Source organism: Rhinolophus hipposideros (assembly GCF_964194185.1).
Source record: "Rhinolophus hipposideros genome assembly, chromosome: 2".
Classification (NCBI taxonomy): Eukaryota; Metazoa; Chordata; class Mammalia; order Chiroptera; family Rhinolophidae; genus Rhinolophus; species Rhinolophus hipposideros.
The window spans coordinates 106,523,439-106,539,825 of NC_138048.1; the positions used below are offsets into that span (position 1 = coordinate 106,523,439).

Below are 16,387 nucleotides of genomic sequence, written 5' to 3' on the forward strand. Positions count from 1 at the left end.
AACCACTGTCATCCCAATAAATGTAATTTAAAAAAGGCACAGGCCATAAGTGCCAACTCTTAGCACCCGAGAGACTTAAAACTTCATGGAAGGTGAACGGCACGGCAATCATTGTTTTTGATACTCAATGCATCCCACTTTTGACCACTGAGAATCCTTTCAGAAGTTGGCTCCTGTATCATTTTGAGGAGAGGCCATGAATGTTTCAGGCTCATCTGATACATTTCCTGTTCCACACCAATAATCCACCTTTCTTCCAAAGAGCCACGGTCCCTTTAAGTGGGGAATGATATTTAAAGGTGACTGTCATCTAGGTGTTAGAGTCACTTGTTGCTATTGGTTTCCCATTGCTTCTGGGTCTTTTCAGTGGAAAATCCTTGGAAATACATATTCAAAAAATAAAAATAAATAACAAAAAACAAGTATGTACTGGTAGTTTGAATTGGAGTTTGACATTTCAAGGATTGTACTTTAATGTTTTGATTTTAAGCATTTCTCTTACACTGGAAGTCTTGGTCCCTGAAAATATATATATATAAACATAATTATTTCCCCTCTCTTATTGATCTCCCACTATAATATAAATAAATAAATAAATATAGTTTTCAATATATATATTCAATATATATAGTTTTCAATAAATATATATTCAATATATATAGTTTTCAATATAAATAAATAAATAAATATAGTTTTCAAAAATAATACTAGCAATATTTTTATAAATAAATACTTTAAATAAGTAATTTTAATAACATTTTTTAAAATAAGGCATCCAAATGAATATTAAGAATTTTTTAAAGCTGTGTTTGCCTTCAGAATATATTTGTCAAATGGAAAGACATTACATGTTTATGGATTGGAAGAATCAACATAGTTAAAATGGCCATATTACCCAAAACAATATACTTATTTAATGCAATCCCCATCAAAATCTCAGTGGCATTTTTTAAAGAAACAACAAAAAATCATCAGATTTGTATGGAACCACAGAAGACCCTGAATAGCTAAAGCAATCCTAAGAAAAAAAAATAATGCTGGAGGAATCACACTCCCTGACTTCAGCTAGTACTACAGAGCAACAATAATCAAAACATTATGTGCATATTGGCAGGAAAACAGACACATAGACCAATGGAATAGAATTGAAAACCCAGATATAAACCCACATAAATATGAACAGATACTTTTCAACAAATGAGCCAAAAACATACAATGGAGAAAAGACAGCCTCTTCAATAAATGGTGCTGGGAGGATTGGAAAGCCACATGCAAAAGAATGAAACTAGATTGCTGTCTATCACCAACTCAAAATGGATCAAATACTTATAAATAAGACCTGAAACAATAAACTGCATAGAAGAAAACATAGGTACTAAACTTATGGACCTTGGGTTCAAAGAGCATTTTACGAATTTGACTTCAAAGGCAAAGGAGGTAGAAGCTAGAATAAACAAATGAGACTATATCAAACTAAAAATCTTGTGCACAGCAAAAGAAACTCTCGACAGCAAAGAAACCAAAATAATAAGGCAACCAACTGAATGGGAGACGATTTGTGCAAACAATGCCTCCATTAAGGGGCTAATATCCAAAATATAAGGAACTCATACAAATCAACAACAAAAACACAAACAATCCATTTTTAAAAAATGGGCAGAGGACCTGAAGAGACATTTCTCCAAAGAGGACATACAAATGGCCAATAGAGATGAAAAGATGCTCAACATAACTAATCATCAGAGAAATGCAAATACAAACCACAATGAGATATCACCTCACACCAGTTAGAACGACTATTATCAACAAGACAAATAATAATAAGTGTTGGAGAGGCTGTGGAGAAAAAGGAACCTTCATACACTGTTTGTGGGAATACAGACTGGTGCAGCCGCTATGGAAGGCAGTGTGGAGGTTCCTCAAAAAATTAAGAATAGAATTACCATGTGACCCAGCAATCCCTCTCCTGGGTATCTACCCAAAAAATCTGAAAACATTTATCCGTTAAGATATATGTGCTTCGGTGTTCACTGCAGCTTTATTTACAGTGGCCAAGACATGGAAACTACCAAAGTGTACTTCAATAGATAATTGGATAAAGAAAATGTGGTCTATGTACACAATGAAATACTATTCTGTCATAAGTAGAAATAGTGCCATTTGTGACAACATGGATGGATCTTGAGATTATAATGCTAAGTGAAATAATTCAGACAGAAAAAGTAGAGAACCATATGATTTCACTGATATGTGGTATATAAAACTGAAAACAACAAAGGAACAAGACAAACAAAGAAAGAAACAAAAACTCATAGACATGGACAATAGTTTGCGGTTACCAGAGGGTAAGGGGAGACGGGGGAGGTAAATGATGGTAAAAGGGATCAAATATATGGTGATGGAAGGAGAACTGACTCTGGGTGGTGAACACACAATGTGATATATGGCTGATGTATTACAGAATTGAACACCCGAAATCTATGTAACTTTCCTAACCACTGTCACCCCAATAACCTTTAATTTTTTTAAAAAAGAATATATTTGTCATATATATATAATCAAAATTATATCTTAAAGTTACTTAAAATAATTATTTTCTAAGTTTGGTTATCTCAACAACTTGATATGCATTTGAATTCATTTGCTTCAGTGTGTTTTCCATTTTTAGCATTAATTTTTTAATTTAGTATTTCAAAATATAAATCATATACATGAAACTATGTAACAAGATATATTCAAGTAAGTTTTATTTAAATCCATGTCTCCTCTACTTTTTCCCCTAGAGGCAAACAATTTTATTAGTTTTCAGTTTACCCTTCCAATGTTGCTTTTCACAATTATAAGTAGGTCCACACAAATATTCCTCTACGTTCCCTATATAAAACTCAGTATACTTTATATACTTCCCTGCACCTTGCTTTTTTAACTTAACACTATATCCTGGAGATTACTCCATTTCAATAATAGAGGCTATCAACATTCCTTTTTGTGCCTGTATATTACTCCATTCAGTGTCTGTACCAGCATTCATATAATTATCCCCTACTGATGGATATTGGAATTGCTTCCAAAATTTTGCTAGTATAAGAAATTCTTTGATTAGTAATTCTGTGCATAAGGCATTCTTTTGCTCCTCTATCATTGGGGAAGTTTCATAGATTACTTGCTCATAGAATAAATTTACATGAAATTTTACCAAATATTGATACATTATCCAGCATGGGGGTTTGTATCATTTTGAAACACCCAAAAAGGCTAATCAAGAAGGGGAGGGGGAGGTGAGAGGACAAAAAAAAAATCACTAAAGCTAGGAATTCAAAAAGGATATTACTACAGTCCTAGTGATGTGAGATCATCTTAACCAATCTTAAAACCTGGTGAAATGAAGCTCAGCATTAGTTCCTGGAAGACAATTCCATTTCCAGTTTTCCCTTATTCTTAGGGTATAGTCCTTTGACATTTCAACCCAAAGCATGGGGCGCTTATCATGTTCTACTTTGATGGGACCTAGACTAAAACTTTTACTTCCCTGACCCTACTAAGCTTTCAAAAGAGTGTCTCACTGTCTCAGAATATAATCAGTCTCCCTTAGAATTGCTCCTACAGAAAAAGCAGCCCTTAATGTCATACTCACTTCCTGCCACCATTTTCTTCTGGATTTTGACCCTGTAATTTTTCACATTAGCTCTTCACAACTTCAAGCAGATATTTTTTACACATTTAAACAGCGTTTCTCGTCCTTGGGGTGGGGTGGGGGAGAGGTTGTCTCAAATAACCTAGACCTACTATAGAAATCACCACAATTTTTTTTTTTTAAATTAGGCCACTTTGTTTTATCGATTTTTAAAAGGAGAAAATGTGTTTATTATTACTTTTACTGTTCTTTCTGTTTTCTATGTATTAATCTCTTGACATTTCCTCCTTATAAATAATTTCAATGTATTCCCTACGTGCTCAAATAATTTTTTCTTAATATTTACAGTTTATAAGTTTTATTCAAAATAAGTTGCATGATTATCCTGGATCTATTTTCTCAGTGTATCTGTTTAATATGTAGTAACTATGTATTCTTCAATTACAGCAAATGTTCTCAAATTATTGTTTTAAATATACATTCTGATTTATTGTTTGTTTTTCTTAATAAGAGGCTCTAATTATACATGTGTTTTATCATCGTTGCATGTCATGTATATATTTTCCCACTAGTCCTTTTTATCTCGTTATTTAATTTTCTGCCCATGTTTACTTACTTGTCTTTATTTCATACATTATACTTTCTCTTGTGTCTATTCTCTGATGTGTTCCTTCTAATTTAATTGGAATTTTACAACTTTTCATTTTTTCTAATTCTTTCCCAAATCATGCCATTTTGTGTTTCACAGGTTCATGTTGTTTAGCCATTTTAAAGATGAACCCCTTTATTTCTGACTTATGCTTCCCTCTCAAAGTGTTAAATTATTTTCAAATAATAAATTATAGTTTTCATATGATTTATGTACAATTGTTAAAACTTACTTTTAATTGTCACAACATTATTTGATTCATTTTCATTGTTGTTTGTGTAATAAAGTTGTGGGAGGTTAAATCCTTTTTCTTTTTGTTCCATTAAAATAAGATTGGGTTCTTAGTTAAATTAGCAGAAGCTTCTTGCATGAGAGGATGATATAAGTAAGCTTTTCTAGCATTCTCCCTTGCTATCACCACAAAAGAACTCAAAATTTACTGCAGTTCTCAGAGTTATACCTGCTTTGGGGTGGTTTCTACCTTCGTTCATGTGTTCCTAAATCACTACGTTACTTGTTTTCTAAGGTAGTACTCTCACCTTTTCATGCCATATTTTTCTTTTATAGCATGATATAAAATGGAATTTCTCTAGGGTCCCCACACTACCCAAGCCTTCTCTCTGTGTTACTCGTAGTATTTTACTCTGGCTTAATTTGATTTCTAAATCCAGCAGTTTCCTTCAGGGTGAGTATCTGTTCTTCTGAAAGGGTATTTGCTGAATACCTCTGATATCTTTGAGGTCTTAGATAATCACTGAACTGTGTGGTCATTATTGATTACTCTATGGTCTGTTGCACTCACCTTCAGCTCAGAGCTCCTGAAGGTCTAACTGTTGTGCATATTCTTAGATATATTTTCCCAGGTTCAACTCAAAGGACTGTCTTCCACTTTTGGAGACGAGCATTTATTGATGATTTTGCAGTTCTGTGACTATGTAGTAGTCCCAATAGGTCTTTCCACCATCTACTGCTTCTGGGCCACTGCTGCTATTCCTATGCTGGTCCTATTGTCAGCTTGTCCATTCCTACCATATGCAAGAGTTTCTGGGGATTCCCCATCACCTACTTGTGTTGAAAATGTCATCCATGTGTTTTTTTTCTTTTATCATCCTATTTAGTCTGTTCTAATTTTAGGAGGAGTTTGGCATCATTAAAAATGTTGCTACTAACATGTTACACCATCACCATGTATACACCACATGCACATTTTCAAATAAATATAAGTCTAATTTAAAATAAAAGTCATTTATCTTTTCCTTCAAAGCATAGAATTTTAGAATAGCAGTTTGCAGTCACTGCCCATGTCTCATTGTTTAGCATTAAGACTTTTCCTTAACAGAAGCAACAAACAATAACAAGGGCGAAAGTACCAGTTGCCGTGAAAAAAGAACAGGTATGTAAAAATATTTTCAAGTTCAGAGGAGAAATCACTTAATATTGATATGTTTTTGTGGTGTACCTTGAAAAACAGGTGGGCTTTGGTTATTTTGAGGATGTGAATGGGAAAGAGGAATCCAAATAGGGCATTATCAGGATAGTCAGTAGGTGTTCAGGTGTTCAGTTGGTTTTAATTACCCCTATGTATAACAATTTTCCATCACTTCTCCCACACAAAGCACCACTAAAACAAAATTAAGATATTTATTGCATGGAACAATTTTATGCTCTAAAGGGCAGAGGTCCAATACTTTATATTTGATTTTCTAATTCTGAGATGGACTTTCCACACCTTTAGACTGCTCCATGAAGTGCAAATGCATCACTGCATGTTTATTTGTTTGACGGATGGGCCAATAACAAGCCAGTTTTGAAGATTATGCAAAAGGTTGATCTTTTCTCAAAGGATATATCCCATGAAAGAAGGCACAAAACACATATATTTATCAGAGTGGAATCAACTGCTCTCAGATTTCCTTCACTTGGGAATAATCCTGGATGGGAGTGAAAGAGTGTGACTACCCCTTTAACTTTAGATACGGGTAATTTCCCCAAGATTGTAGACATGCTATGTGGAACAAGAGATGTGTTCCATAGAACCCTGCTCTTCTCCCTCAGCTCTGCTTGGTGGGAGGCATCATGGTGCTGGTTGGCACTGTCAATGACAGATTATATAAAAACACAGGGCAAGGAGGTGTTGTCTTCCAAATAGAAATCGTATCGGGCCACAGGAATTTGGAATTCTACACATGTGCAAGGACTTCACTTGGAACATCCGTATTTCTATTGTATTGCATTGTGTTGGTATTGGTTAATAAAAAACAAAACCCAAACAAACAAACAAAGAAGCACCTTAAGTTGCTAAGCTGTTTTGGAAAAAAAGAAAAAAACCTGAAGGCTTCATTTTAGTCACGGAATCCACGCTTTTGGTTGAGCCATCTCAGGACACTGACAAAGGAAGAGCAGAAACAGTGTTGATGAGTATTTACCTGATACAAAAAGTCTGGCACTGTTGCTCTGCCTCGTCTCCCCAGTGTATCTGTGTCGCGTGATACAGCGGTAGTTATACAATCCATCTTCATTCTGTACATCTTTAATATACAAGGCTCCCGTGGATGTGATGAGAAATCTAGATCCTGAAATAGAGGGAAATGATCATCCAGTTAAAGCAGAACCAAAGCAACCTGGTCACATAAACAAAGTTACTGAATGAGTATTTTTCGCCTGAAGAAACCTCATGCAAGGGCTGATCATCGGTGTGTGTGTTACTTTAAAGGTCCAAGCTACTTTCAGTTTTCAACTAGCCTAAATCAGGAGTTTTCTGTAAGGATGTTATACAATAAATATATACTTAGAAAATGTCATGTCATAAATTAATTTTTTTAGGTCTAGGTTATGTATTTATCGTATAGCAATAGAGTTGGCATAAAATTGGTACATAACTAATTTAGCAAATTTTCTTTGATCATCTTTTAGAATGCGACAAATTAAGGGACTATTAACTTTTGTTTATAAATTTCTACCTCCTGTAAGTGTAAATGTTTGCCTCAGTTTGAGGTATTTCAATAAATGCACAAAAATAAAACAATAGAATAGTCCACAAACTTCCCAGGAAAGACTATCTAATTTTCTCACAATAAGAAACACATTACTACATTCTAAGGAAAGATCAATTCCTCTTACATTCAGTGTTTTAGAGTACGCTGCTATTTCTTAATTTCTACTCAAATAACGGGCAATAACTATTTTCACCTCCTCAGGGACAAAAACACCATACTCAGTCCTTCTGCCTTCATATCAATGCAGGGTACAATGTACCCTGTGTGACCTGTGATCTCTGCTTGTACAACTCAACTGTACAAAAATAGCCAACATTTAGAGATCGAATATCAGTGTGGTATTAAGAAGGATGAAGATGGTCTTTTCCTTTGAAAATGTAAATATCTACAATTCACTGTTCAATTACAATTTGATAATAAACCAAACAGAGCCAAAAGGGTAAACCCCAAAGTGAACTGCTGCACCTACATGGTGGGTGACTCAGTACACTTTCTACCCTGTGGGACTCTTTTCTAGGGAATATTTCTGCGTCTGTTGCAATGCTTCTTAAAAGAGAATATGATTTTGTCTCTTTAAGTAAAGACTAAAATGCCAAAAATTCACCTTCCTTTATTGTTTGTTTCCCTTAGGCTCATTAGAATTCTCGTTGGTTTATTTTAATAAGAATTTACCAGGGAACTTGACTTCATTGATAACAGGTCTCAAATATTTATGTTGTGAACACAGTTTCTACAGCCCTTGGTTATTTCTTGTAAGGACTATACTTCACCATAGATAAGTTGCTCAAATAAAATAAAAACAGCTTATGGTTTCTTATGCACAATGAGAGAAATTTGAAAGGAATTGAAGAGGAAAGAAATCTAAGACAAATATGGATTTACCATAAGTTTTTCAAAAAACACAAATTAAAAATAGTATCAAATATCTTTAAGTGATAAATTCACTTTTTAAACAATTCCATGCTGTTACTTATTTTAAATATTCTATAAATACACTAATTATTAGAATAGCTGGAAAAGCTGACGCTGTACATGCTAGATATTTCTGCTTTAAACTCCACCCAAACAAAAGCAACTAAAAATACCTTTTACCACTTGTCATATGTCATCACATAACAAGCATTTCCTTCCAGTGTATATTGTGTATAATTGAAGTATTTTTTTTCTCTTTCAATATATTTTGCATACTTATATAATGCTTTAATAACCAGTTCCTTTAAAGTACAGAATGACAGACAGCAAAGGGGGACAAGAAAATATTATGCACGTACTTTCTGTCACCTTTCCAATATGGAGACTTTTCATGAGAATTGACAAGGCACCAGCAGCGGCAAATGTTAAGTGGAAGCATTCTGTATATTCCTCAGACGTGCTGGCAAAGGCATTGGAGAGAGCAGCACTGTACCCACTGACTCCTGACAGGCCTCAATTCTCCAGGCATGTGTCATTTAATCACACGCTTTGCTCCTATAATAGCTGACTTTTTTTTATGTTACTTACTTAGCATGCTAATTAAGACTCTTTCAAGACACATCATTTCAGAAAAACTTGAACCTTGTTTGTCTTAAACGTTTTCTGAGAGAGTCACAGGAAGGGAGAAGATGTTGACTGAATTACTATACTTAATTTGAAATATCTCTGTCTGGGCCTTCATTTCTTTTTGAAACCCATCTCAAAATTGGTCAACATTTTAAAACATAAAATTAGGATGAATAGAAGTTTTTGATTAGGGGAGACCCACAAGGGCCCAGAGTCCTAGGGCTCAGTCTGAACTGCTGAGATTCATGACACTCTTAGGGGACCAGGCACAGCAGAGTTATTTTGGCTCCATGGTAACAAGGAATCATCTTAACTACTCCCTAACGTGCCACTGTGCCCCACTTCCTTCCTTACGTTACAAGAGGTTTTTGTATAATTTAAAATAGTTTGTTCACTTCCTTAAATGTACTTCCATTAAAATAGGAAAATGTATTTCCATTAAAATAGAAAACGATTAAAATATAAAATATTGATATTAATATTGATAATAATAAACTACATACTCTCTATCATCTATCTATCTAATACACACACACACACACACACACACACCTTTACAATTCAGAACTGTCTGGAAACATATAACTCCGCAAAGTCAAAATTTATAGGTAATTGTATTTCCCTTGGAAAACTATCAGCATTTTAGATGGCAACAATTCTAAAATACAACACATACTTTTTGTCATGTTAAACACTTTGCAAGTCAGTCACTTGAACAATAGTGAATGATTTTGGGGTTCAGGGTCATCATTGTGAACACTGATTATTGACCTTTGCTGCTCAGATATTAGAGAAATATCTCAGAAATATTTCAACATTCACTAAATGGTCCCCAGGTGTTTAAGTCCCTGGTTCTACCTTTAAGAGTTTGTCTGCTCCGTCTTTCACTACCAAGCTATTAGCTGTTGATGTCCCTGTCAACAAGCTCACAATGTGACACATTCAGTGTGCTGAGAGGTAGAAACCAGACTGACCAAAGCTGTTAGAACTTTACGTAAACTAAGAATACATGGGTTACAAGTAAATGCTGAAGTGGATCTCCGATGTTAGTTGACATGGCCTTGTATGTTAGGGCCACTAAAATAAACCCAGATTGGTACCAGTTCAGGAAGCCTGGCTAAACTAGTGGGATATTTCTATCAATTGTGCAATTGGGCCTTTGCACAATCCGGGATGTTGTAGGCACACGCCGGGTAGAAGTTCTACGGCACATTCTTTCCGATGTTGCAGTACCAACACTCAGAGAGCAACAGGTCCTGCGGTTCAGACAGAAGTTACACATCCCAGTGAGGGGCTGAGGACAGGGGTGCCATGCAGACATTGTCCTCAGACATCCTTTCTGTGGTAGAAAGGGCTATTCACAGAAACTCAGGGACCTCCTCTACAATCATTATCATGTTATTTGAATATCATCTGGCATATTTGTCAGTATCTGACCATCAGATACATATTCTGAAGTTTGCCAAATGATTCATTCCTCACCCCTCATCTCCTATCTAACAGGTCTGTTTAAGATATATGCTTCTTCTAAGATATATGCTGAACCTCCTTTTCCACTGGAACGCCCAGGTGTAAGGGTCTTAACACCCGTTTCCATTCCCTCTCCTCTCAGCCCATTCTCTACTCAACACCCCTGGTCATTTAACACAGTGGATCACTTAGCTCATTTAGAATATCCCCAGTCATGGTGGACTACCATGGTTTAGGCTTAGACCACAAGTCCGAGACTCACTTCTCCACTGTCTCCCTCTTCCACCATGCCCGGCCACATGGTCCTTTTAATAGCCCTACCTGGAGGGCTCTGAGCGCAGGTCTCTACCTGGCTGGCTCCATCCTGTCATTTTGCCCTCAGTTCCTAAGTCAACTCTCCAGCAATGTCAGCCCACATTAAGCACATTCATGGTCACTCGTGCTCAGAGCTCTAGGTTTTATCACATGGGTGTGCAGTTATCTTGTGTATGTTGAGACTTGTTGGACATTTCTCTCCTTCTACTAGAATACCAGGAACTCAGTGTGCCTTGCTCAACTTTTCTCCTCCATTACACAGAATAGTGCTTGGCTATGCTATCCGAAAATATTTATTAAAGATACAAGCGGATGGAACAGTCTGTCATTGTTTGTGTACAAAATGACTCTTCTTAAGTCTGGGGAAAAGGAAAGCACTCTAAAATACCTCTTTTTAGATTTCAACATGAAACTTGCTCATGTATAAAACATAAAAAGACAGTTTTGCCTCTAGGAGTGACTCTAATATATTCTTATGCAAAGATGAGCACATTTTAAGATTTTGGTGTTAATTAGTCTTTCATGATGCTGTCTTTTTCCTGTGCGGCCAGGCTGTTAGATCTTCAATGGAGACAATATCATTTTCAGGAAGATTTTAAAAGCGTATTTGATTTTTCACTTAGTCAGAAATATATCTTAGGGGTTTTTTGCTATTGCAATCTGAAGTGAGTTAATAGTAATTAAAAGAACAGATGGTTCTTCTAATAAGATGCCAAATGGTAATGCAACACCATGAAACTTTTATCAGCTGTGCCTGCCACCTCCAATTGACAGCCATACTGTGAAATGAAACTGCGCTTTCTTCTAATCAGTTTTCATAACAGTTTCTAAAAATTAGAGGAACGCAAGATTCAAATCTAAGTTCTAAGTATACAGCATTAGAAATGAGACAAGCCTCTGAATGGGTATTTACATTTTTAGTTTGAAAGTTAAATTAGGATGAACTAAAACAGAAGTGAAATATACATATATATGTATTTATGTATATATGCATATATACATATATATATATATACAGTATGAGAACTTTAAATTTATCAATTTCTCTTAATTCAGGTGTAACTTGGAATGGAATTTAACTCACTGGTTCTGAGGCATGTCTATCCTGTGATGTGATCTGTCTGTGTCAAGCTATGATTAGTTGTAGCCATCAAGAAACTACAGATATTCTTGAGCAACTGAATGGCCTGATAAAAATGGCTGTTTAAAGAAAATTATGTTGAAGGTTGTATATAAGAAAGGAGTAAGCCCCTAAGATAAGGTGTCTAACCTGGTGTTATAGGTTGAATTTGGTCTCCTCCAAAATTCCTAAGTTGTAATAACCCCCAGGACCTCAGAATGTGACCTTCCTTGGAAATGGGGTCACTCACTGCAGATGGAATTACAATGAGGGGATACTGGATAGGGCGGGCCCTGAGCCAATGTGCGTTGTCCTTATAAACACCAGACATTGGGACTCAGAGACATCTTGGCATGAACAATACTGTCGTGCAGGGTCTCCGCTCCCGCTCCCCACATAAGAATGCAGTACATGGTGAGGCCAAAAAGGAACACCCACGGAGCCACAGGTAGGGGAGTCATACCACTATAGTCTCACCGGCGGCATCTGCCTCTCTGCAATCCACTTTTGCTAGCCCGCATTTTTTCTGCTAGCTTAGCCACAGCCATTATATTAGTGGCCAATGGCTTACGGGTTACAGCTGACGGCCAACTAGCCACAGTAGATGGCCATGTGATCACAGTTGATGGTCATTTACTACCCGAGCCAGCACCTTTCTATGTGAGGCCGAGAGCCTGGAAACTGTTTTTTGGGGCTTTGTCCCCACACTCCACCCCTACATGGTCTCGCCTCACAATTTAGCGACAAGAGTCTTCTGCGAGGGTCCCTGTGCGAGGAGCCTGGAGGTGAATGCAATATCCTGGACACAGCCAGGCTCTCTGAGCACAGCCAGGGTTTCTCAGGGCACCACCAGTACTTCTTGGCACAGCCAGACTTCCTGGGCTTCTTAGGGTACCACCTGTCTCCCCGGGCACAGCCAGGGCCTCTCAGGGCACCACCACAGTACTTCTGGTCACAGCCAGACTTCGTGGACACAGCCAGGCCTCTCAGGGCACTGCCACTCTCTCTGGGCACAGCCAGGGCCTCTCAGGGCACTGCCACTCTCTCTCTGGGCCTCTCCGGGTACCGTGCTGGAACAACAGCGGCTCACAGTCAAGGTGCTTACATATTCTCGATGGTGGCCAGTCAAGACACAAAAGCAAACATCCTCCAGTCCCACTACATGGTGGTATATTCCCAAACAGTCAAGCGTCCATTAAATCAGGGATAGAAGGCAATTCCCCATAGTCCATAGTCATTCGCCAGGGCTGTCCTCAAGGTGAGGGATGACCTTCACCTCACCCTCATCTCCCACCGAGGACTCAGCAAGCGTTTCCTTCTGGGACTAGACCTGCATCCGGGCTGCCTCAGCAAGCACTTCCCAGCCCACAGGGCCGCAACGACCTTCCCTTTCTCCAGTCTCTGCTGGTTGGGGAACCATCCACATCTTCCCTCCCCTCCACGGGGATCCAGCTCTCCAGCAGCTGCTCCTCCTGGTCTTTCTCAGACTGAGCTTTCATAGACACAAACTGCTCCACTGCCCTTCGGAAAGCTTTGGCCAGCACCGTATCCTGCCGACTATGCCATGTGCCACGCAGGGGACCCTGCTCACTGCGCCATTTGTCGTGCAGGGTCTCCGCTCCCGCTCCCCACATAAGAACGCAGTACACGGTGAGGCCAAAAAGGAACACCCACGGAGCCACAGGTAGGGGAGTTATATCACTATATTCTCACCGGCGGCATCTGCCTCTCTACAATCCGCTCTTGCTAGCCCCCATTTTTTCTGCTAGCGTAGTCACAGCCGTTATATTAGTGGCCAATGGCTTACAGGTTACAGCTGACGGCCAACTAGCCACAGCTGATGGCCATCTGATCACAGTTGATGGCCATTTACTACCCGAGCCAGCACCTTTCTACGTGAGGCCGAGAGCCTGGAAACTGTTTTTTGGGTCTTTGTCCCCACACTACTCCTAACCAGAGCCAATTGATACGGTGCTTAGTGTGAACCACCAATGCTCCAAAGATATTTGTTTGGGCCCATGTAGTTCTCACAATGACCCCACAAGGCAGGTACTGTTATTATTCCCATTTTGTACAGATGAGAAGAATGAGGAACAGAGGGTAAGTGCATGCCTGTGTGCATACCTGTACGTATCTCAGCCAGCATGATGCCCTGGCATTCCGGCTGGGAGCTTAGACCCTCACCCCCTACGCTCCCAGACTCTGGGTCAAGGCTGGAGTGAGAGACAGCAAGGCCGGGACCAAGTGCAGGAACAGTGGGGTGGAACAGAGGTGATGTGCACAGAAACATGGGAACTAAAGAATCAACAGAACTTGGTTGGGGAGAAGCTCAGTTCAGTGTTGAGTCTGCGGGACCCATGGGACTGAAAGCATTGACAGGGCAGGAAAGCTGAACGAGGGTATCTCTATTTTAGGGAAGACAGGAATTGGGTCACTTAGAGTAATACATGATAAAGGTGAAGCTGGAGGCAGAGTTTTGGGGAACATGCACGTCGAGGAAACTTTTATGGGGATGATGCTCAGCAACCCGTGGGGGGGAGAGAATGAAGAGGGCACAACAGAGAAGAGAAACAGCAATCCAGGAGGGTGTGGGATTATGAAGGTAGAAGAGAGAACTTCCAAAAAGGATGGTACAAACATCTCAGCTCTGCGTATTCCTATCAGCAAAACCTACATAGAAACGGAACCTAAATGAGCCTGTTTCCTCTTCTGTACAATGGGCAACATGACCTTGAGGATACTGTGATATTAGATAAGAATGGCCATGTAAGTACCTGCTAGAGAAAGGCACTCGAGGATAGCTGTAATCTGCAATAAAATATCCCACTTGCCATATCAATAAAGCTATGAAATATCTAGCTATAAGCAGCCAAAAATATATGAAATGAACTTTAAGAACACTACAAATCATTGCCACAGGATATGGTAGAGGACCTGGATAAATGGGGAGGCATATCAAATTTCAGGATTACACACACAATATTGCAAAAAAAGTCAATTTTCCACAAATGAAATTAATTAGATGTTAATTGATTTGTGAACATAATTTATTTAGATTTGACTATTAAAATAAGATGTTATTTGCCTCCAGGAGATTAGAAAAAAATGTAAATATTTGATAATGTGTAGTCTTGACAAGGGTGCGGGGACACGAACTATAGATATTCTTGAGCAACTGAATGGCCTGATAAAAATGGCCATTTAAAGAAACAGCCATTAGGAGCATAAATTGGGAAAGTCATTTGCTTTCTGGTGGGCAATCTGCTAGCATATTTCAAATATAAGGACTGAATACATTTTGATCCAACTAGTTAGGTAGGAGCATAAATTGGGAAAGTCATTTGCTTTCTGGTGGGCAATCTGCTAGCATATTTCAAATATAAGGACTGAATACATTTTGATCCAACTAGTTAGGTAGGAGCATAAATTGGGAAAGTCATTTGCTTTCTGGTGGGCAATCTGCTAGCATATTTCAAATATAAGGACTGAATACATTTTGATCCAACTAGTTGCCTTCGAAGACGCTATCCATGGAAACACGTGTGCGCACATTGCACACACCAATGTATGCACACGAACGGCACTGCAGCATTGTTTAAAAAAATTAAAACTTGTAAACAAACCTAAATGCCCATCAAGGGGTGAATACATAAATAAACAAATTAGGGTGCATCCATTCTATGCAGCCATTTGAAAAACAATAAGGTAAATGTATACATACTCCATGGAAAAATCTTCAAGACATAACATAAAGTGATTACAGAACGATATACAAGGTTACATACAAAAGGCAATGTGTGAATGTGTGTGTGCATGTGTGTGTGTGTAAATTAGTGTATATAAATGAACAGAGAAGAAGGCGTCAGCAGATATCCACCAAAATGTTAACTGTACTTGCTTCTGAAATCATGAATCGATTAGGGGAAGGGGAGGGAGAAGTATGTTTTATTTCATAGTCGCATGGATTTGAATATCTTTAAAAGGCTCAATTTGTGCATTCCTTGTGCAGTTGAAATTTATTTTGAAGAAGGTGTCAGTGGGTGGCGAGCATATGGACACAGCAGGTGTAGACCATACTCATTTGAGCAACATGGCAGAGGGGAAGGAGAGAAATCTAGGAAAATATTTATGTTTGGAGTAAATGTGTCAAAAAATGGCCTTTCATTTTGCTTGGTTTTCAATCTGATCACATCTGCACATGCTTAAAAGCAGAGTGGAGGGCTTTAGATATTTACTCTGATCTTTGTAATCCTTCCACTCCAAACTCCTAAACCTGAAGTTTAATCCACTATGTAGAGGAGTGATCCCCTGCTTTTCTGAACTGTTGTGATAACAGAAGACTTTACACCTAACTGCATTCCATCTGGCACTTTGCGTGTGTTCGCTCTGCTTCCCCTGAATGACAGCAACCTCTTCGAGAACAAAGGGACCCTCTATTTGCCTTACTTACCTGCTCTTTCTCTCCCCCTTACAGATCCTGCGTGGAATGCTTGTTTGGATAGTATTGACATACGTATTTTGATGTTTTTCCAAAAATAGGCTCAAGAAAATAAGGCATCGTATTGTTGGGGGCCTGTTCTGTTTATGAAAGTATCATCAAGACATCAAGAATCATGAAGCCCCAACTTGGTCCTTGAACTGCCTGGAAGAAATTACTTGGCCAG

The 16,387-nt window shown here is 38.3% G+C and overlaps 1 protein-coding gene across 2 annotated transcripts in view; it reads right to left on the reverse strand.

Moving 5' to 3' along the window:
- DSCAM (DS cell adhesion molecule) overlaps positions 1–16,387 on the reverse strand; it is a 656,085-nt gene that overhangs the window by 264,848 nt on the left and 374,850 nt on the right. For both annotated transcript variants that reach the window (XM_081078404.1, XM_081078403.1), the window contains exon 4: positions 6,710–6,856. In XM_081078404.1, the coding sequence (XP_080934530.1) occupies positions 6,710–6,856 (147 nt within the window). The remainder of the gene's footprint in view (positions 1–6,709; positions 6,857–16,387) is intronic.